Here is a 22,793-nt window from a genome sequence, read left to right on the forward strand (position 1 = left end):
CACCCTGGTGCCTCGCACCGGGTGCCCTTCGTCGATGCCGTGGCGCTGGCCGGGTGGCCATGGTACGTGCCATTCGCTCGTCAATCGATGCGGTGCGCGAGATGAGCCGCCGGTTGCATCAAAGCGACGCATCTCTCGAGCTCACGCGTTGTTGACACGCGGCTCCATGCTCGGCTTATCACGTTCGAATCGAGTGCGTTGGACGACGGATGGCCTGAAGATCGTTAGGATGTTGCACAATCCACTTCGTTGTTCCCTTGAACTGCGAGTGTGTTCACCCTTTTCGACTGTTTGGACAGGAAGTCAGCTCTTACGGTCAGCACCGTGAGTCAAGTGCATCATTTCTTGTTGTTGATTGCGCGGCAAAGTCCACTGCAAGGGACCGTAACACGCACCCGGACAAGGACTACGAGTGATCCTTTTCGATGTTCGACCATTTTCTAGAGCGTTCGCCATTTTTGTTTCGAAAACCGTCATTAATTTAGTAGTCGCCGTCAAAAACAATCAAAGGCGGCTGTTTTAAACGGTTTACACAACTTTGTTAATTAAATTCTAGGGCTCACTTTAGTGCTAACTTGGGAGGCATTTCACAGTCCACTCAGTACCTCCTCCTCCGAAGATCGCTACGAATCTAAAGAAGAAGATAAGGGAGCAGCCCTTGCAGCCCTTGAGAGACTGCCAATGTTAATTAGATAGAAATAAAAGACAAAAAAAACCCTTCATTCAAAACGCAACTATCTGGAAACTACGGTGACCTTGTACACACCAGTAGGGCCCCTCAGCGCCAGGGGACCACGGATCAATGTCAACTCCACTCGCCAGACTCCACCCTCCAGAGCAGAAGAGAGAGCAAAGGGGGAACTGTGAGAAACTGCCCAACAATGCGAAAGTATGCAACACGCTATGCGGTCTGGCCAGTCTGTCCTACGACCTACTTTACGAACGATCGTCTGCTACGACGAAACCCTCAGCTCTCCGACCGCCTGTATCGATCGAGCTACTCCTCCAGTAACAACGACGGATTCTTTTTCTCTTTTTCTATTGTCCCAGGACTGGCCGTGGTGTTGCACTTTCACGAAGCCGCGTGTCCGGCGTGTCAGTCTGGACCAGCTGTTGTCCGGTCCATCCGGAGGGGTTTGTTGTTGTTCCTTTACCACGTTCTGGAGGTGGCTCTCTTTCGAATCACGCTCGGAGAAGGTTTTCCCGCTTCCAAACAACAATCTGTCGCCGAACCGACGACCAACGAAGACAACGATGGCCACTATCTCCCGCTGCCGTCCATCGTTGAGCTCTCTGTGTCTCTCGCGCTTTTCCCCACATCGTGAGCGAGAGATCGCCCGCTGCTCCAATCGGCTGCTCCAACCGGATCGCTACTATATCGACTCGCCGTTCGGTGAAGTCGCCGCTCATTCACGTGCCCATCGTCGAGGAGCTCGGTGGTCCACCATCTCCGTGTACCCATCCGCCGGAACATCTGCCGAGAAGTGAGTCGTGTCTACAGAAAAAGGGGGAAACGTGTGTGTTGTGTGTTTTGTGCAAGTGTTGTTCCTGGCGGGCTGGTGAGGATCGACGATCCGGAACGCCGTTTACAGCATGGTGCCTTGGTTTGGTGCCAACCGGCAGTGAGCAAATTCCGATTCGCGTTTCGCACAGCACAGTGTTCTTGTTCTGGTTTGGTGTGCCCCGTCTGGTGTGTTTGTTTGTGACCTACCCACACTAGAGCAACCCCTAGGAAGCAGCTGCTGCTGCTGTTGCCTTTTTTGTGCTATCGCTCCACTAGAAAGGCGCCATTCGAATCTAATCCAACGGCGAATGCGGCGGAAACCACATCGGGCCAGTGTTTACGCGTCCCCCCCGCGGGTTCCCGGGTTCAAGTGGTGCCGTTGCTGGCTGTTGCGGCTGTGTTTGTTTCGATCGATTGCCCGAGATATCGCCAGCGTGTATTGGACCGGGCCCCGGGAAACAGTGAACGTGATAAACCACGAACCTCGTACTCGTCGTGTTGGCTTTCGCTGCTGGCCGCTTGCCAACAAGCGGCTTCCCGTTCGTTGCGCGATCCAATGTGCGATGCATCGGTGCAGCTGCAGTGTCCTCACAACCCTGCAATCGAAAAAGGGGGGCTCGGTCCGTAGTCTCAACCGTTTGCGACAACGCTGCCACGATAAGAAGCGGCACGATAAGATGTGGATTGATCCATTTCGTGCACTCGACCACCAGACCAGACGTCAGACGTGATGCAGCATCGGTTTGGTAATTCCGGGCCGCCTTCCGGGATTAAAGCTTTGCTTGACCTCGCGGTTGTGACCGACAAGCAGGAAAAGGGAGTTACCAAACACCGAACTGGGACTGAATCTGTTGAATGTTAATGGTACTTTGCGATCGCGAGGCAGCCATTTTCCCCCCTCGCCTGCGTCACTCGCAGGGAGGGTTACTGTGCGGAGGGGTAGGTCAAAGAGTGTCGACGTGAACGTGAAAATCGCTTTCACGGATTTGCATCGTTTACCATCCGGTGAAACAGAAATTGGTATCATCGTCGATCGAGGTTGATCGCGTTCCGTATCGAGAGAAGCTCAAAGTGTAGTATGTTGCATTGCATTAGCTGCTAAACCGTGGGGCCACACGTTGGAAGGTTAGATTGGGCAAAGGAAACGAGACAGACAGACAGACAGACAGAGAGAGTGCCTGTGTGCATGCGGAGGTCTATGCCATGGTGAACGGGTCCTAGTGCAACCCTGGTCGATCGGTGCACTACGGTGCGGTACAGTGCCGATGGAAGATGGCAAGTGAGGGCGAGGCGCGAGTGAGTAGCAAACACACGTGAAGGAGAACATTAACATGCGCGCCCCGTGCAATAATATGCTGCACCTAAAAGTGCGCACGAATTGCACAAGCAATTCGTACATGGCAGCTGAGCGCGGAGTGTTACGTTTGACGGGGTGACGAGTCCGCAAGGATCGTACGCTTCAGTGACGATAGAGGTGGGCGGAATTGTAGAGGATTTTTCCACCACACCAGACCGCAGGCCGGCGTGCGATAAGCGTCGGGAGGAGGGAACAGAGCGAAAACATCTCGTGCATCTTGTGGCACCATGGCACAATCTGTCCCTGTAATGGCCATGACTCTGAGCGGATGGCGAAGATGGCGATAAGTACGTGCGCGCGCCTGCGCGGCCGCCAGTAGTGCCCGCATAGTGTTTCGTTCTGAACGGAAATTGAATTATAAATTCGTCAGAAGCCCGCGGAGCGAAGCAGTTAGTTCTAACCAGATTCTGTGTCGTCTCTAACCTTTGCTGGACCTCTAATTCGAACGAGAATTTTATTGCTTGAGGGCAATTCCCAACATCAACGCTCTGAACGTTGGGAATGGAGCATTGTGGTGATCCTAAAAGCGTAGCTTCCCGTCGCTTCTCACCGTCGTTCTCTTACTCTTTACGATCATTCTTGTGCGCTTTGACTTCCGCAGAGAACAGGGCAGCTAACAGAACAGCAGACTGAACCATTAGCTGACCGGTAAAGGAGAAAAAAGATCGGACCAACTAGCGAGTAGCAGCAGCATCAGCTAGTCGATCTGCATTAGCTGGTGGGATAATTAAAATTATTTAATGTCTATACACCCTGCCTCACTCGTTCGACCTCCTGGCGCACTGGTGCTCGTTCAATGTCAAACACCTTTGCGCACCCAGTCTGACCGCATCCCAGATGGCCTCCAATTAGATGTTCGGGCTCCGCTCGCTCGATCACAAGCACACGCGATCAGATTCTTCAAATCCGTACGCTCAACCATCTTCTCCCAGCCGTTGGGGCAGTTGGTGCGTTGATTAGGCTCCGTCTGTTGGTGCGATATCTCGGCTCGATGTTCCAGTACAAGGCGATCGTGGCCCTCTTGGGGCCCCTCCCGATCGTCGTACGCTACGCACCTTATGCTTAAGCAGACAACCGTACCCTCGTTGGCGTGGATTTAATATTCAAAACGCAAAAAAACAGCGAAGTGGTTGTGATGGTAGTTGCATTTACGCTGCTGCCCTTGCAACGATCATCGGGCACGCGCACCCAGACGGACGGCCACGCCAGTGCGTTCAATGGAAATACCATAACTCATGGTGCTCGTTGGGCGCGTGACGACTCATCACTTTTATTCTACAACTGTTCCGCGACAACGAGACTCTCGCGACTGGTGTGGCACTGGAAGACACATTCTGAAAGGGAAGTATCTATCAAATGCGCTACTCGTGCAACGAACAAACGGGATCGCAACCTCGGTTGAAATTAACCAGCGTTCGATTGATGACAGCAGCAGCAGCAGCACTCGATGGAGTGTTTTGCACAGTACTCTTTCTGTACCGTGTTATCGATCTGCTCGGCTCAACTACGCCACGTGGTAGTACTTAGCCTTTCGCTAGCCTTCTCGTGTCAACAGGTGACTCGACGGTGCTGCTAGTGGTAGTACCATCGGCTATCCATTCGCATGTGCGCCGCCACTAGTCGCCCTATCGATTGAATGCGGAGTTACTTAATGCCGACTCGTGACATTCTGGTCCGGACCACAATCAATCACAGTTGCGAGTAGAGAGTCCTCCACCGGTATTCCACCACCAGACCAGACCTCATTGTAGCTGCCAAGAACTCTCGAACCCGGCCCAGTGTGCCCGCGTAAACATTCATTGCGCTCGTGATTAGGTCACGTCTCGGTGTCACGCATACGGCGGTGACGACGGAGCTGGCGTCTGCCGCTGTCTGCCACTGTACGATTACCGTTTGATAAGCAGCCCATTCGTTCTGTCGTCATCGTTCCGGGTTTCATGAGAAGCGCGTGTTCGCTTGTGTTTGATAACGCACAAGTACAGTCAAAGGCAGTACACAATGAGCGGGATTGATGTAGTTGCAGCAGTGCAGCACCACGGAAATGTGAATCATCACCGGGTCCTGACTTTGACCGTCATTAAGCGGGCACAGGAAGAAAGACGCATAATATGTAGATTAATGGACAGAGCGGACCACTGTTACTAGGTCAGTTGGTCATCCGGCAACCGGCAGGTTCCCATTGTTTTGCTGTGTTGCGTCTGATTGGTTCACGAATTGTGTTTGATCAGATCCACGCCATAGCCTCGACTGGCTGCGAATCATGGTGAGCCCCGGTGGTGTTGCAGCAATCGCAGCATCCACTTCGGAACCACGCCGTCCGCCGTCGGTGATAGTTAGACAGCCGGGCACAATGCTGTTAGAGAAAGGTGAACGCTGGAAATTGGCCAACACAGGCACTGGGCGCTGGGAGGTCACGCAACCGATCCGAAATCGTTTCACCTTTGCGCGTGACGCTAAAAGTGATTGATTGATGCAAGAATAGACACGCAGCTTGACAGACTTGGCGGTGGGCTTTTAGAAATCCGTCTTGCGCCATTCCATCGAGATTAGCGTCTCGCAAATGGTTTTGCCGATGATGACATGTGACGGTCAGTAGAGAAGTCGCTTTTGGAGGGTTTCTTTTTTTCTTTTTTGTCACCAAGAAGCAGTTTGCAGATGCCTTGTTGTGAACTTGTGGCTCTCTAAGGGAGAATGTAGCGATGAGTCTAACAAATTGGCAGGACATTCCATTGAACTAGTTATCATTACTGCACGAGACACGGAACATAGTTGTAATTACTACACTCGTCGCACCTTAGTTGACCCCCTTTTTTACCCTCACCGAAGGTCGATCAGTGTTAATTATTCATCTGCATCATGCGCTATGACTAATAGCAGCGTAGTCGTTATGCATGTTTCCTACCAGCGCGGTCTTCCCGTGCATTCTCATTCAGCTTCAGTACTTCCTTTCAAGACCCTGAAGCGAACCAGCGCTCGATCGAGAACTTTATTAGAAATGATGAGTTTTACCTTTTCGCTGATCAGTATCCAGTTCAGTGCATCACGATCAGGTGTTTATGGCCTGCAGTGGAACATATCTTAGCATATCAAACCACCTTCGGGTTCGGGTTCACAGGCACGCTACGCATGATCGGCCTACGTAAAGAGCTTCCCGGAAGTCTAGCAGTGGCCGCGGCATCAAGGCGGCACGTCACTGGCGGCAACAGAATGACGTGATCTTCGCCAGATCGACCCGGATGATCGGGAGTGCGATTAGCGAGGAGCGAGTGCGCGCATCGGGCGCAAATTTACTCGCCGCATTCTAATGCCATTTTATCGCCCAGAAACAATCTCCCTTGGTTGGGGCCGAGGTACATGCCTGTGCAGGTAATTGTATTCAAACGAGAGCACCAGTACGTTTGTGTTCGGTTGCATCGCAAACAAACCCCTCTCTCGTCGGTACGGACTGAAAACGCGATGCTTCTTCCTCCTGCCCGTCGATTTCGGTTGTGCACGTGCCGAGCGGCCGATGTAGGTTCTTTTGATGCCAAGTTCGCGGCGATGGGCGATAATCTCCACGAATGCCCTGAATTGCCATTGCGCTGGTGGTAATTGTTTGTAAATATTCGTTCGGGCTCGATCATTCGATCAGTCTAGCACGGGATGGGAATCCACGGAAGAGAATCTTGGCGGGGAAGAACGGATTTGGGGGGATGCACTGGGGCTGAAGCTGCAGTGGGATCTTCGCAGCCTCACATCAGGGTACAGGGCGGGCGTATCAGTTGCAAAGTACCGGGATTCGTTTGTAATTAACTGAAATAATTGTTGCAATTGTTAGATCGGAATCTAACGAGAAAATTACTAACGTGTTGCTTACAGTAGAAGCGTGGCTACCGAGAAGTGAAGTGAACCAACGAGCTGTTGCATGTAAGAGCCAATCGATCGTGGGAGAGAGTTGTTGAATGCCTAGTCGGCGAGTAAGACATCCTAGTAGACTCAGATCGGTGATTGAAACGATTTCCCGGGCGTCTATCGTCGAGTTCAGTTCTTCTTTTGCTTCCGTTGGTGATCGTTCCCTTACGGTTTAAGACAAGAGTAATCAAGAGAAATGTTTTAATCTTGTTTCTTATCCAGCTATACCTACAAAGGAGCGGTTTCAATACGATGGTACTCTAGTTTGTTCACCTAACAGTATCTATTTAGTGTATGACATTAGTGACAGTCATTGAACGATCGATAGTGAATTAGAAGCGTGCCCAGTGAAGTGCTAGATGCTCTGAAGATGAGCATGCTAAGGAGTGAAATTCGTGTGGAAGGTAAGGTGGGATCAGCCACCACGCAGCACGGTTCAGCGGCGATCGAGATGACGAGTCCGAGGGGCCCAGCGCCGGCGACAGGAAGCGCGACATCGGCGTTCAGCAGCTGCTGTCCGGCCAATGGCGAGAGTTCCTCGTTGGACGACTCGATCGAGCTGAACGATAGCCAGGAAGGCGCCAACAACAACACAATGTACCATAATAGTTTGCTCGAGGCGCAGGACTACCGCTTCCCGAAGCGGCCCCCCGTCGACATCGTGTTTCGCGACATTCGATACAACGTGAAGCGGTTCAACATATCGAAGGCAAAGTTTGGTAAGTTCATTATTAATCGTCAGCGGACACGCGCCTGAATCTTAAGCCACTCTGGATTAAAGACGTTGAGGGAAAAACCAGAGAGAGAGAGAGAGGTAGAAGTCAAGGCCATAGAACGGGTTGCTGCCGATTATGTCAACATAATCTCAACCAAGACGGCTTTCTGAACTAATTTTTCTCCCGTCTTATCGCTGAATGCTTCCAAGCAGCTGTTTAGCATCCTCGACGCTGATCTTCGAAGCTTTGTAGCAATTCTTCTTCACTACTTGTACCACTTTACGTTTTACGAAGGTAACTCTGTCTTCTTTACCGATAAAACGGCCTGTTAACTCTACCCTAACAGGCCACGCCGCTTGTTAGATAAGCCGTTGAAATGCTTTCAAAAGCTCAACACACAACATGCAAATTAGCGGAGCAAACCGGATCGGTTCCGGCGGTGGTGCCACGAGAGCAGCAGCTGCTGTGGCATTTGCAATTCGAACGCTGCCGCCGCTGCCATCGTTTTTCACACTGTGCCACGCCAATGAAAAAGGTGCTCTCTAATGACTATTATTGCTGCTTACCGATTAGCGGCTTAGAATTGACGAGACGATGCAACATGGTAGACTTTCGTTCACCATCGCTCTGCAGTCAGGATGGGATGAGATGCACTTCCATCATTCATCCATAATGCATCGAGCATTGCAATGCTGGCGAGAATCACCGTAAGAAAAAGGGCCCGAGCTCACAACTCATTAGCACAATAAATTTAGTAGATCCCCGCGCCATAAACCAGTCACGACGCTCGCTACCAGCAGCTCGAGCAGTGATTGACCACCACGGTTGTTCTCTTGGCTACCGATCAATCCCGCGCCCCGCTCATCATAACCCATCACCATCATCAGGTAAATCAATAAACGTTTCTAATGGCCGACCACGCGTCTCCAGCGCCGCACGATCGTGCAATGCTTTTGACTCTTGCATCTCGCATCGGTTGAGGTGATGCCAACTCACCGGGAACGTATGCAAAGCAGCAGCAGCAGCTCGATACATTAAACATCTACTTTCAATCTCTCGGCGTGGTTTTACTGGGTTAAGTGTTGGACGATCGGTCATTACCATCCCCAGTCGGTTCTGGTTATTCTGAGAGCTGTGGCCAGCACACCACACAGCACGTGATCGTGCCTGCGCCTGCGTTGATCATGCGCAGTTTTATCAGTTGGTTTCTCCATTTTCTTGCGGAAAATCCATCGATGTATCGCACTGCCAAGGGACATTCAACGATCATAAACATCTTTTTCATCAACTAGGAAACTCCAAAAGGGCAGATCTACTAAGTACCTTCGGCTACACTTTAATGACTAGCTGCAAGACAGATTAGTCAATGTTTCAAAACCCTTTTCCAAGTGAATCATAGCAAGGATTTCCTGCCACGGTCGGACAGGTCGGTATGTTGAAGATGAAAAAAACCAAACCATCGCACCTATGAGGTGTTCTAGGGCTGCATCGGAACATTAGCGCAAAAGTGTCAAGGTGGGCTTGCCTGCCGCTAACGTGGGCTCGAGCCTCGAGCAGAACACACACTTGTGATGGCGAGTTTGCGAAATGTTCTGAACCATTCACATTCTGAGAGAGTTTCCGATCGGATCGGTGTGCTGGTGCTGGTAGAATTATGACCTCGTTTGGTATGTTCTGGCTGGCCACCGTTCCACCGTAATTTACTGTTAGTGCTCAAGGTGGTCGAGTTCTGGTCGACTAGTGGCAGCACCAGCATATATGGTGGCGAAGTTACTAGCTTACTCCATCGATCGAGAGTCACCGCATCGCACGGTGCACGGCATTTGATTGTTTACCGGGGCGTTCGTTCATAGTTTTTTTTTTGCTTTGCTTAACTATCATATTTTCCTCTATCTTTCGCTGGCTACTGTTCAGTGGCCATGCGTTTCTCTCGCAATGGCCCTTGCGTTGCGCCGCATAACGATCGATAATTATAGAGAGCCCACGCGTGCACCTCACACCATTTGTCTATTGGTTTTATGTGTGCCAAAGGGTTGTCGGCTCGAAGGCAACGCCGTTGTGCAATCGGTAGTGATACCAAGTGCGTAACGACGTGCATCGTCGTCGTGTAATGAGATATCATTAGATCAATTGACCATGCGAATGCGCATCCTTCATCCACCTTACATTGTCGTCATCGAAGGATGGCGAAGCAAACGGAATCGTCACCAGCGTTAGGATCAAGGATCATTGACGCATTCAGTGCGACGATTTGCATGATTATTCGCTCACGCAGCAGCACGCCGTTTGCAACACTAAGCCGGAGGAACGAGTTTTCGGGGAAACCATTTGAACTTTTATCTAAAAGCTCCAAATGCATGCATGGCTCTCGAATACGGTCCGTTCACTCCGTACCACAAACCAGTTTCGGATTTGGCTCCAAGAAGCAAAGAAAACAATCAGGAATATTACCAGTTTTGGGCTCTTTCTTGTTATGCTCCGCGCATATGCTAAGCAGCCCAAAAAGCAACGGTAGATGCCAGTGGGATGCTGCTTCCACAGCTCAGCTCAGCTAAGCCACGAACAGCAATCTCTGTAGCAATCGCCGGCCTTTTCAGTCGCAAAACCCCCGAATTAAGATACGACTTTACATCGATCGATTCGGACATTCGACCTAATAAGCGCGAAATGGCGATCATCATCGCCAATGCCATTGCCAACGACAGCATATATCGCGCCCCTTTCGCAGACTGGTTGACTCTTGACCTCAAAAAAAAAAAACAAGTGGAAGGATTTCCACATCCACCGTCCACATCCGCGGCTTAATGAGCAGAGAATGAATAGGACATGCTGTCGCGGGGTGCCCTGCGTCGCTAGAAGCGCGACAATCGCGTTAAGCTTCGTCACTCGCGGTGCTAAAATATGATATCCCGGCATCGGACACCGGGCACCGGGCATCGTGTGGCAAATTTCTCACTCGCCCCCCGGTCCTTGGCTCGCGACCCCCGGTGAATTGAATTACGGAATTAATTAGCCACATTAATCTACAGCAGCGAATTCTACACTCGTTGAGGACATTGAAATGCCAATTCTTGGCGAAAAGCAAATCAATAACTATCAACGGAACGCTTGCGTCAGCCCGATGGCGCAGAAAAATGTCGTCCATGATCTTTGCAGAATCAATCAAGCGATCAAGTTTCGCGAGACACGATTCGCTGGTCACGAGGAATCGATTAAACGTTCTTGATGTTCCTTGTTCTCTGCCCTCTCTTCACAGTTCACAAAACAACAAACAACATTCCTTTGTGACGATCAAATATTGGATCAAGTTTGTCGTCTTTGATGTAAAACCGAATCCGGCGGCTTATTCAATCTGAACTTCATCGGAGGTTGGTGGCATCGTCTGGTCTCCAGCATAACCTTGGCATCGATCAAGGGAGAGCCCCCCCCCCCCCCCCCTTCCACCGAACTACCGTTATGCTCGGCTGGTTATGCATTCAACGAACGAACGAATTGACCATCAATTCGTCATCGTCAATCATGTGCTCTTTTACTTGAGGGGCGGTATGGAGCATCATCTCCGACCACCGTCCTCCGGCGATCGCCGACCACATGAAGAGCTCAGTCTCTGCCAATGTCAACACACCGCACCAGACCAGACAGCATCAAGGTGGTCGCGTGCGCACACGACTTTGTGAGCATTAGCGAAGAGAAGATTCCAATGGACAACGAGCGGGAGGAAGAGTGGGAACGTAAACCGTGGAGTTCAATTGGAGTTCAATTAAATCGAAAAAGTTGACCCACAGCCTGGCCTTCGTTCGGTGCACTTGATGGGCCGATGCTTTGCAACTACAGAGAGTGTCTCGACATTGATCGACACGATCTTTTCTTGGACGCCTTTCGAGCAAGTTCTCTGTCCTCTACTGAGGCCCGGGGATTCATGGGTGAAACCGGAAAGAAAGTTGCACCACCCAGTTGCAATCGGATGCAGATGCAATTCCAGAGGGCCGTTTTCCTGCATGAGATGCAAGGCGTTCGCGCTCGGCAGTCGCAGGCAGAATGGAAGAGAGAAAACGCGGAAAAGTGATCCCCCTACTTTCTAATGCCCACTAGTCGCCGATCGTGACTTGTTTCGCCGGCGCCCTGTTCACCGTGCATCCACCGCTCGTTTTGTATCGATTGCCGGTTGTGGTGTGGCATTTAGTGCATGCAACATCCACCACCTAGAAGGAGGTGCACACTTCCGACAGGTTGGCCTCTAGGAAAGGATGGCTTGCGGTCGGACGGATGCATGACGTTACATCACTCACAGTCGCTTCCGTTGCATTGGCCTCTCTGTTATGCTGCCTGCATCTAAGCAGCGGCGTGATCAGTCCCCGCCGCCGTTCCGCCGATGGCCACAGGGGGCCATAGGAAGTTGGTAGAAATTGTCGCTGTAATGGCGTGACGTGCCAATGTCGTTGCGCTTGTTGGGAATTGCATCGATAGCTGCCAAGCACTGAGGAACGATTCATGACGTCTAAAAGGGTTATGAAGTTCGAGAAATACGCTTTTTTATTAGAGACATACAATATTAGGGTGTTCTGACAGCAGGAACCGGTTTTCAGTTAACTCAGATTGTATATCCCTAGGTTTTTGAGATAAATCCTCAGTTCGAGAGAACAACTTAATTGCTCCGTAGCTTACGATGCCCCCCAAGCAGCACAGTATTCTTGGCGCTGCTAGGCAATTCAAAGGGAACTTTTTGGAAACCCCAATGCGTGATTTACATTCCTATCATAAGAATATGGATTCGAAACCGTTTGCTCGTGATCGTGACCCAGGAAGTTCTTTTCAACTGCTGCGGAAAAGATTTTAATTGGTGATTTTCGGATACAGCTAGTTGTTGATTCTCACTTGGATTCCTTCAGCCCCCCGGCACAGCAATCGTACTAAAACCACGTCAAAACAGTCTTGCAAAACCCCCGCGATGATCGATGATTATTCGCTTCTCCGTTGCGAATGCGATATCCTCATCCGCCGCTCGTATTCTGCAGTTGGTGTTCCGTTCTGCCGCTTGGAACGGAATGGCGCATTTATACACTTTTTGGAAGATCGACACAGTGATGCTGCCGAGAGATCAAAAGATGATAGTCGTTGCGTGACGTAAATCGGCGCCAAAGCCACCGTGGCGTGAATTATGATAAATAGCAATTTGCGAAGGAATGTTTTGAGATCTTTACTAACCGTCACTTCGTTTCGTTTCGCTTCGCTTCTCTCTTCCTGCAGAATCAAAAGACATTCTACACGGCCTGAACGGTTCGTTCAAGTCCGGTGAGCTGACGGCCATTATGGGCCCATCGGGTGCTGGCAAAAGCACGCTGCTCAACATAATGGCTGGCTACGTGTAAGTATTGTCGTCGTTTCGCACCAAGCCCGAAACCTGTCTGGTTTGTCTTGACTTGACTTCGATTAATATTGATGTTCCCTTCTCTCAGCTCGTCCGGGGTCAGCGGTATGGTGCAGGTGAACGGGAAGAACCGTTCGCACAACTCCGAGAGCTTCCGTAAGCTGTCCTGCTACATCCAGCAGCACGATGCCCTTCGCCCTTGGTTGACGGTGAACGAAGCGATGACCTGTGCCACGCACCTGAAGCTCGGATTCGGCATCGCAATGGCGGAGAAGCGCAAACTGATCGAGAAGATTCTCTTTATGCTGGGGTTGGAGCAAAAGGGCAACACACCGACGGTCGGGTTGTCCGGGGGTCAGAAGAAACGGTTGGCCATCGCTCTCGAGATGATTAGCAACCCACCGATCCTGTTTCTGGATGAACCGACGACTGGACTGGACAGCTCGTCCTGTACGCAGTGTATTTCGCTGCTGAAACGATTGGCTGAGGATGGACGGACGATCGTCTGCACGATTCACACGCCCAGTGCGCTCCTGTTCGAGATGTTTGATCAGCTGTACACGGTCGTCCAAGGACACTGCTTCTATCAGGGCCCGACCAAGGAGATGCTGCCCTTCCTCGGTGATCTCGGTTATCACTGTCCCAGTTATCACAATCCCGCCGACTTCAGTGAGTAACGAGGGGCCCAGATTTTCTGGAGGGGAACCAATGTTTTGGGGTCATTGAAGCGTAGCTCTAATACCAGTGCCTTTCATCCTCTGGCTCTCTCTCTCTTTCTCACTCTCTCTCTCTATCGACCCAAAACCTCGAACTGAACTCTAACTGGAACCGGTGCAACAGTGATGGAGATAGCGGTCGGCGAGTACGGTGCGGACGTGGGAAAGGTGATTAAGGCGGCACTTAAGAAATATTACGAAATCACCAGCCGCTGCATCGAGCTGGATTCGGCGTTTGACGATAACGGTAAGTGAAGCGGCAGGCCGGGGGGCGAATCGTCTGCGATCGGATTGAGATCGATCGATGGCCAAAAGGTCAATGGCGGTGGATCGATGGCGCGATCGATCTTGTTTCTTTGTTTGCAGACACATTTCTCGGACCATTTCTGGCCCGGACCAGGTTGACCTCGCTGGTACGGTCCAGTCCATACGGGGGCCAAGAAAAGGGTTTTTAATTACTGGGACCGCGTCCGCGCGCTTGCTGCAACGGCGTGGATCGTGGTATGCCAAGACCGCAGTGGCAATGTTGCGACACCGCCACCGATCTCGTCTAAGATGTGCTGTGCACCCTTAGAAGTACCTGCACCGACCGAGGTTGCTGCAGAAATCCTTCAGATCAATCATTGAACCGGGTGTCTTCTGGTGGTGAGCCACGGTATGCAGCGGTAGCACATGTTAACCGTATCGGTAAACATTGCGCTTCTCATGGTGCACGACAGAACATGCATCACGATGTCATAAACCTGCGTCACTCAGAACAACTCCATGTCGTTGCGGCCAATGAATTCGATCTCGCGGTCGTTGGTGAGGTGTTTGTCCAAAGACAGCTTACGCCAAGCCGTGTAATTAATTCCTTCATTCCTCATCGGCCACATGCAAACAGGCGACAGCGGACGACAGCGACTCGAGTGTGCAAATAGCAGCAGCAGCAGCAGCAGCGGCAGCAGTTCGAGTTCGCCCTTTGACCACGGAAGCCGTACACGACGCCAAGTGTCGCGGTCCGTGGTCAACTACGGTCCGCTGGTGCTATGTTACATTTCGCACGTAATAACTTTGAATTGGCAACGATCTGCCAATATTTGTGGAACCCCGCGGGCGACAACGGGACATTGTGTTTCATCCGGTTCAGCTCTCCCTAGAATGGATGTGGCTCTCGGTGTCATTACGCGTACATTGTTTCGCACCCCCCCTCATTGGGCCATCAGGAAATGTCGGTATAGCGATCACCAAGATCACATCATCGACACCAAGATTTGGAGTTGGATCACACGATTCTCACGGTATTTGATCCTGGTTCCTGGCTTGGGCCTTACAACCGGATATACAAACAATCGAAGACAGACAACAAATGCTTTGCCAAAAAGCTTTTAAGGCGTTTACCTTGCATCCGGTAATCGAAACCTGGCGTCATTGTTTTTCTTCTTCGTGTAAAGGGCACCGCGATGTGGCGTTCTAGAATGATTTTTAATAAGAAACAAAAGACATTGCGCGCGTGCCACCTTACCGCGAAGGTGCTAATAAGTCGGTTTAGATAGAATGGGCTGTGCATTTCGGTCCTCCCTTGCGGTCAGAAGCATCGAAGCGACCGTATCGAATGTTCTAAGTGGTATGCTCACATGTGTGTATTTTTTTAACAGAGTCATGATCGCCGAACGATCGATCAATCGAAGGCGGAGCTGCTGACGGGCTGCCTGTTTTCAAACAATGCCACCCAAAGCGGCATGAAAAGTGTTGATCTTGCACATACAACGGTCCCCACCTCGGTGTCAGGTTTTGGGGACTCGAGGAGAAAACTTAAATATCGAGCCAAAAGTCAGCAGACGGTGCTCTTGTTTGCCAGAACAGCTCGACAGCGATGAGTGTTGATCGTGCACATACAACGACGCAAACAATTGGCGGGTTCTTGTTTAATGAGAAGAACCACCAGCGAACGGCTGAAAACTGGAAGGATCATTGGCTAATCATTCTTCGACTCCAGTGGTTCCATTGGCAGCCGTCCGTGACATGGATTTTTTTTTTGGTTTCGGAACTGAGAGACACATTGTGTCAGCTGTCATGCCACTAATGAGCGGCCGGTTGATTGAACGGAAGAGATTAATGTGCTAATTAGTACCTGGTGGTTGCCTCCCCGGCTCGGATCGGGCCTCGATGGGAGTCGATTGGCACATGGCGCAGCGCCGTCGCAAAGGCCAACCACAGCAGCTGGTGGAGATCGCGGGAACTAAAAGCAATGTCACCCGTTGGCCACGATCTAATTTTTCGATCCGATCGCGGATTCGATTTTCCTCCTTTTTCTTTTCTCACAGAAAAACCTTCCCTGCAAAGCTACGGTATCGGTGCGAAAGCGGAAGAGATGTGCAAACTGCGAAAGGAAGCGGAAGCAACGGATACGTCGTCGTACGAGGAGAACAGTATCTTCACGAAGACGAAACCGGCCTCGCTGGTGATGCAGTTTCTGCTGCTGGTGTACCGGAACCTGCTGATGACGCGACGAAACTATGTAAGTAGCTCCAGCTAGGTTGCCAACTTCTGGACTCCAAGTCGAAGGCTCGAGGATGTTATTAAAGTTTCAGTAACACTATCGACAGCGCCGCCGCCAGAGAAGTAAGATGTAATTGTAGGGTTTAACCTGTTGATTAGAGATCAACATTCACATTTTAATCACATGGCGCACACTATAGTGTATCTCTAGCCAAACGAATCGCGCATGCATAATAACAATGTCGAAGGGATTGCCAATTAACAACTCAAATAGTTCGCCAGTAGGAACGGCGGATGTTTGAGTGTGTTTCCTGTTGCAAAAGATAAATTTGTGTTTCAATCAAAGCATCGTGGCATCATTCCATACGATTTCATTGAATAATTCATCGCCTTTACACCTGTGCCTTTCGCTTCCCTATCGAGCGTGAAACGGAACCAGTTCAATCGCATGAGCTCGCTAGTCCAATCCAATGCAAAGACAGACGGACGGACGGTGGTTCCTCCCTCACTCGGACAGTATTCTAGGTCATGGTGAGCGTTATTCAGTGACCACGGTGTGTCGGGTAACGTGACACCATGACACGATACACTATAGCTTCTTGTTACACCCTAGAACTGGTCATAACTGGCTCAGATCGGGTAGCAATGTGTCGATCAAACGCCAATCAGATTACCGGCACCGGTGCGCTGGTAATGGGTTACAATTAACTCGGGGGCGATTTACATTTCTAAATGTTATTCCGATATAAAACTGTCAGCTGTAATGCCCCTGGATGCACTAATCGCGTAATTTGTCTTGCCAGTTTCTCCTGTTCTGTAGGATCTTAGCGCACGCGACCATTGCCACGATCTTCGGCTACCTCTACATAGGCGTTGGACCGAATGCCAACCAGGTGCTCGCTAACTATGTGTATCTGTACGGTTCGATGCTCGTTATGGTCTACACTGGCAAGATGGCCGTTGTACTTTCCTGTAAGTACCCATTTTCCATTGTCTTTCGGGCAGACGCGGTAATCCGTCACTTTACGCTGTATCCTTTTCCTTTTTCCTACAGTCCAAATCGAGATGGAATCGTTGATGCGAGAGCACTTCAATCGCTGGTACAAGCTCGGTCCCTACTTCCTGTCCGTGCTGGTCCTCGAGATTCCGGTGCAGGTAAGTGAAAGCGAAACGTTAACCGCGGGATCGTCGTTCGACCGTGACGTCCGTACTCGTGCGGCCACTATACATCCCGTTACAGAGAAACCATTTTTTTTCCCTTCTCTCCTGCATAAACGCCCTCCATCTCGACAGCACTCCTCCTGAGGGGATGGTTGTTGAGACGAGGCGTAACGAGATGTGATGAATCACATGTACGAATGGGCGGTCACACACGCGCCAGCGTGCGCCCATGACTCAAGTGATTTCAATGGTAACTGTAGTGTTTTTTTTTTTGTTGTTGTCTGCAATGTATCTTTCTTTTTCTCTTGCTTCTAGATCTTTTGCTCGCTTATATACGTCGTGATCAGCTACCATCTGACCGGGAACTATGTGAACTTTGAGCGTTTTTGCCTGTTTGCGATGTTCTGTATTGCTGGTTCGATCTGCGCTCAAGCTTGGGGATTCTTCGTCGGTGCTACACTCTCCGTCAAGGTAAGGGAACTGCAGGGTGGGAGATAGGAGCTCCTTGAAGCATTTTTTTTCTACCAAACAGATCCAATTTGTCTGCTTAGCCAGTTAGTTGTAGTTAGAAAACTTGAAAACATCTTGAAAAGAATGTTTTTGTTACTTTGTAGCACGATATTGGTTGTTTCGACTCATCGGTACTCATCGGCGACGGCTAAAAAACGGTCGGTTTAAAGCAACCTATTTGAATTCGTTTTTGCCGCCTAGGTGGCGCTAGCATCGCACGGGCGATTTTGGCTCAAAATCAAATTCAAAAAGAAAAGTTTGCTTTTTTTTAGCTAACGGCCAGCTCGTTTATGTTTTTTTTAACTTAAGATAGCTCTGTACAAAACCCCATTGACTCCGTTTTTCACTCTCTTATTTTTTATTCTTTCCTTCAGCTCGCCGTATTCATCGGTCCCATCGTGGCGGTCCTGTTTTCAGTGTTTGGCTTCTGCACGCGCTACGCCGACATCACGCCCTTGTTCAAATGGATGTGGCACATTAGCTACTACCGGGCCAGCTTCCACGGGCTGCTGAACTCGGTGTACGGCATGAACCGGGAGGATCTGCACTGTCCGGAGCAGCAGATCTACTGCCACTTCAAGAACCCGGTCCTGTTCCAGAAGGACATGGACATCGAGCACGTGGACATGCAGTCGAACTTTGTGCTCATCGTGCTGATCATCATCACGATGTACATCAGCACGATCCTGGTGCTGTGGTATAAGCTAAACAAGCGGTAGAACTGTATGCACTTAATCTAGACTTGCGTGACCCAAAAATGCGTCTCTTAGCCAACCACATATCACACATGCACACCACCTGGGAGAAAGGTTAATTAGAGCAGTAAGATACTGATGCAAGAAGAGTCTAACGTTGCCGCCACAATCACCAATTCGGGTTTTCGGCAAACACCGAACGAGCCCAGGGGATCACTCTTGGGCGATTGGTCGACGATTCGACAGGAACAGGATGCAGGAAGGCAAATTTATTAGCGAACCAATATCTGTGATCAAATGCCTTAGCAATGCTTTTGCGTGTGTGTTTTATTTGTTGAAGAATGTTACGTCAGAGTTTAGGTAGGAGTGGTGCACGAGAAGAAGAATCTTTCAAATCTGTACGTTCGAATGTGCCGTAGGACGAATGGTATTATGCCTTGGCCCATTAGCTGGCCTCTTTTCAATGGAATTGTTTAATCTCTCTCTCTCTCTCTCTCTCTCTCTCTCCGACACACCATGTCCCCGTGTACGTGTATATAGGTGCATAAGTAGTGTAAAGATACGTGAACGTGTATGTTGACGAGATATTGGTTTTTACGAGAAATAAAATGGAAAATGGAACACCTTTCGGGTTGGGATTAGGATTGGAAAATGATTGCGAAGAAGTGCGGTGAGTGCGTTGCAATCAGCGGTTGTCAACGAATGTTTGAGTGGACCACCGAACAGATGTACTGCGAAAACAATGGCCAATTCAAGGCGTATGGTGTCACTGCCCGCTTGATAATGGATTGAACTCGTTAGGCCAATGGATTAGCTCCGGGTGCCGGGTGAGTACCCAGTAAGTGTGTCGATGATAAGCATAGCTTAATCGCTGCTCAACAGTGGCCTGACACTGGCATTAATCTTGTTCGGCCAATGTGCTAGCAGTGCTGGTGAAAAGTTAGAATTGAGAATGGTTTGTCCTAAATCTATATTCCTTTAATTTTTGGTGGAGAGAACAAGTTCAATGTATCAAAGACAAATCTCTTATTAGTAAAACTCATTAAAAATATTATCAGTTATATTAACCTGACGAAAGGATACACCACAAGCTGATGCTACATTTGTTTTATAACATAATCTATGTTGGTAACAAACAATTAAAAATAGTGACACTTATTCTAAAACACCCTGTAAAAAATCTAAACTGATTAGTGACGTAGGCAGACTGATAGACGACGCCAACGACCTTGATCCGAGAACTTTTTTGACGCAAAACTATGATCCAGCACCTACTTCCTTATCAGTTACATAAGACAGTCCCGTGCTTTTTGCCGCTCCACCCAAGGGCCGATGACCATTGAACGCATGGAACGCGTGTTGGTTAATGAATTTGGCGACACCTCGCCCCGCCGACCATTGATAACCTTCGCCCGTACGCGGGTCACTGGCGGTAAAACTATTCGATGGATTCTTTCGTAGCGGCGCAGCGGAAACAACAACTAGCAATCAACGGATCCGATTGCTCCGTGCGGCTATTATGGAGCCCTTGGAGTCGTATTGATCTTGAGACTGACGGCTGTAGGTCGTCTGGTGTGACGCCACGCGATAAGGTGTCTCACTCTCTACTTCTCCGGTGCATTTGCATTCATCGACAGTAGATTCGATTTAGTTAAATTGTTTGCCCTCCTGGTCGAAGAACGATTAATGACGGTCACCGACGTATGAGCACAGGGTACGCCACGGACGGGTCGAAGACAGCAGCATCTCGCGTGATAAGCCCCCCGGAGGCAAGTTCCGGGAAGCAGACGAATCCAGGACGCCAGGTCAGAGATTCGGAGCGCCTAGAACGGACGGTTAACCAGCTGATTTAAGCCAGACCGATTTAATGCTCCCCGTTGCGGCCAAGTGCTACTGTGACAGCGCTGATAGCACGCTCGCTCGTTCGTTTGCTCGGTCAAGATAAGCGCTTCATGGTGGGGAGCACTTCAAGACACTCCTCTCTCTCTCTTTCTCTTTCTTTTTTCTAGAACAATATTTGCTAAAATGAAACCTCTTATCACTGGTTTGCATTATGATCCAACATTCGACACATACAGTTTTTTTTGCGACTTTTCCAACATGAACTCATGTCTATCAAGTTGAAATTGATTAATTCTAACAAAAGGCGTAGAGTAGATTTAATTTGTAAAGAATATTAAGAAGAAACTTTAAAGAAAAATTTCAAAATAGTGTAGCCTTGGCAACAAATTCTAGATGAATCTAGAGCTGGGAGAATTTTGCAAATAAAATCAATTTTAATTTTTTTAAATATGTCCAACTGAAATGATCGCCGCACTCATCTCACTGTCATCTCGCGAGAGGATCGCGACACCCAAGATGCAACAAGATGCACTTAACTGCATTCTGAGAGAACAAGAGAGCGCAATAGAGACAGAAATAGAGAGAGAGAGAGCAAACGTTGCGCTTGCTATCCCCTTGTTGTGGCCAGCTGTTTGAAAGGGGGTTGGAGGTGTTCGGATCTTGTTCGGATCGTACGGTTCCCGGTTGGCTTCGTGTCGTTCGCTGTGCTCAAACTCCGTTCGACGCTCGTTGTGAATGGATCGCCCGCGCTGCGTCCGCGGAACACTCGCGTCGTTCGTTGTCTTTTGTGGTAAACCAACGGGACAGTAGAGCAATAGAGCATCCTAAAAACTCCAATTTCTGTGAACCTGTGTGTCCTGTGCCCGTCCTGTGTGACGTCCTGTTGCAGCTGACTTCGTCCCCAGTTCGGTCGTGCGTGCATCGTTCCCTTCGAGTCTCTTATGCGCTTTGTTTTGAATTTTCAATTCAACCCTTCGCTGTGCGTGTCGCCACGTGTGTATTAGTGGCACCGGACCAGTGCATTGTATGTTGGAAGCCCTGCCGCGCGCCGTGTTGCGATGGTCAGGCGAACGGGCGGTCACCAACGGGCTGAACCGACAGAGCGAGTCGTTTGAACTCTGTCCTATTTCTGGGCTATAATATCACGGTGCGGACTGCGACTGATGGTGCGCCGGATCAGCCAGGCAGGCAGGCAGGCAGGCGAATCATACATCACCAACACCGCACACACTCGCGCCCGAACTGTGTCCCTATCATCGCACATGCCAGGCGAATATAGTGATAAGATTGTGTTCACGCTTCGTACTGCTGCTTCTCGTATGGTCGCGCACTGCTGTTGAGCTGTTGAGCGGTTTTCCGTCCCCTAGCAGGAGGATAACACCTCGCCCAAGAGCGATCCACTGATCCAAGGTCCATTCCGGCTGCAGTGTGCATCCCAAAGTGGCCCAAAAGGAGGGTGCATCCTGCATTGTGAGTGCGCGTTTGCGTTGCATCTCGTTGCATCGCGTATTTTTAGGATCATTTTGTCAGAAAAAGAAGAAACATGTGTTCACCGCTACGTCGCTCGTGCTAGCTTGATATCGCCGAAAGTAGAACCGTGAGAACGTCAAGAATCACCGCCAATAAAATCTGGCCAACCAGTCAGTGCACCATGGCTGAGACTGAATCGTACGAGCTAAGCTCAGCTCAACCCGAGGATCCAACGAGTGAGGATCAACCACTCCAGGAGCAGCAGCAATCGAAGCAACAATCGCCCTTCACTGGAACTGCCGATGGTAACCTCGGAAGTAGACGGCAGGCCGGCCCGAAATTACAACCACTACAAATCCCGACGGAACCTGCTCCCGAAAGTGCATCCTGGAGTGCTGCCTCCGGGCTGGCAACGGCCAACGCCAACGGTGGCGGTTCAACGGCGAGCTCACTCGTCGCGGCGCGACTCTTCAAACCGGTCACCGTCGGATTCAAAAACCTGTCCTACTCGGTTTGCAACGGAATCTTCCGAAAAGGTAAGTTTCGAGAGGGGGCGCGATCGCGGATCTTATTAGATCGCGACATCGATTGGATTCTTGACCTGTGAGACAGGCATTACATTGTCGTTGCCATACTTAACTTGATTTAGATGAGGTCCCGGGGGGTCAAGAGCCACCGAGAGGCGCCAACAATTCACTTGGCAAGCTGCCAACCTTAGTAACGACTTTGATATGACCGCGTTTCTCGTGTGCAGGTGTTTTGTCACTTGTTTCTACAAACTGTTTTAGTTGACCGTCCTGGAGTGGAGGGAGAACTGTTTTCTGAAAAACACTGACAGCATGTTGCTTGTTCAGCTGAACACATCTGCAGCTAAGCGGATCCAAGGGAGGCCTAAAGCCATCAGACTACCTCACTCCGTGTCCTAGCTGCGTTGGCAGATTGTTTGTGCTCCAGATGATCATACAATCCTCAAGTTTCTTCCGATCGGACACGGATATAACCAGTAACTGGGCACGATTCGTGCGTGAGAATTCTCCATCATTCTGCAACTCACAACTCACTTATCAGCGCTTGTTCTAGAT

At 50.0% G+C, this 22,793-nt stretch overlaps 1 protein-coding gene across 1 annotated transcript in view; it reads left to right on the plus strand.

Moving 5' to 3' along the window:
* Nucleotides 1-1,413: 1,413 nt before the first annotated feature.
* The window catches only part of LOC126581419 (ABC transporter G family member 5-like), a 31,540-nt gene continuing 10,160 nt past the window's right edge, over nucleotides 1,414-22,793 (plus strand). The window contains exons 1-11 of the mRNA XM_050245053.1: nucleotides 1,414-1,484; nucleotides 6,975-7,471; nucleotides 12,716-12,833; nucleotides 12,925-13,505; nucleotides 13,677-13,799; nucleotides 15,859-16,052; nucleotides 16,837-17,005; nucleotides 17,088-17,188; nucleotides 17,510-17,665; nucleotides 18,079-18,419; nucleotides 21,853-22,247. Coding sequence (XP_050101010.1) covers nucleotides 7,123-7,471; nucleotides 12,716-12,833; nucleotides 12,925-13,505; nucleotides 13,677-13,799; nucleotides 15,859-16,052; nucleotides 16,837-17,005; nucleotides 17,088-17,188; nucleotides 17,510-17,665; nucleotides 18,079-18,419; nucleotides 21,853-22,247 — 2,527 coding nt within the window. The 5' untranslated portion in view covers nucleotides 1,414-1,484; nucleotides 6,975-7,122. The remainder of the gene's footprint in view (nucleotides 1,485-6,974; nucleotides 7,472-12,715; nucleotides 12,834-12,924; nucleotides 13,506-13,676; nucleotides 13,800-15,858; nucleotides 16,053-16,836; nucleotides 17,006-17,087; nucleotides 17,189-17,509; nucleotides 17,666-18,078; nucleotides 18,420-21,852; nucleotides 22,248-22,793) is intronic.

This window comes from Anopheles aquasalis, chromosome 2 (genome assembly GCF_943734665.1).
Source record: "Anopheles aquasalis chromosome 2, idAnoAquaMG_Q_19, whole genome shotgun sequence".
NCBI lineage: Eukaryota > Metazoa > Arthropoda > Insecta > Diptera > Culicidae > Anopheles > Anopheles aquasalis.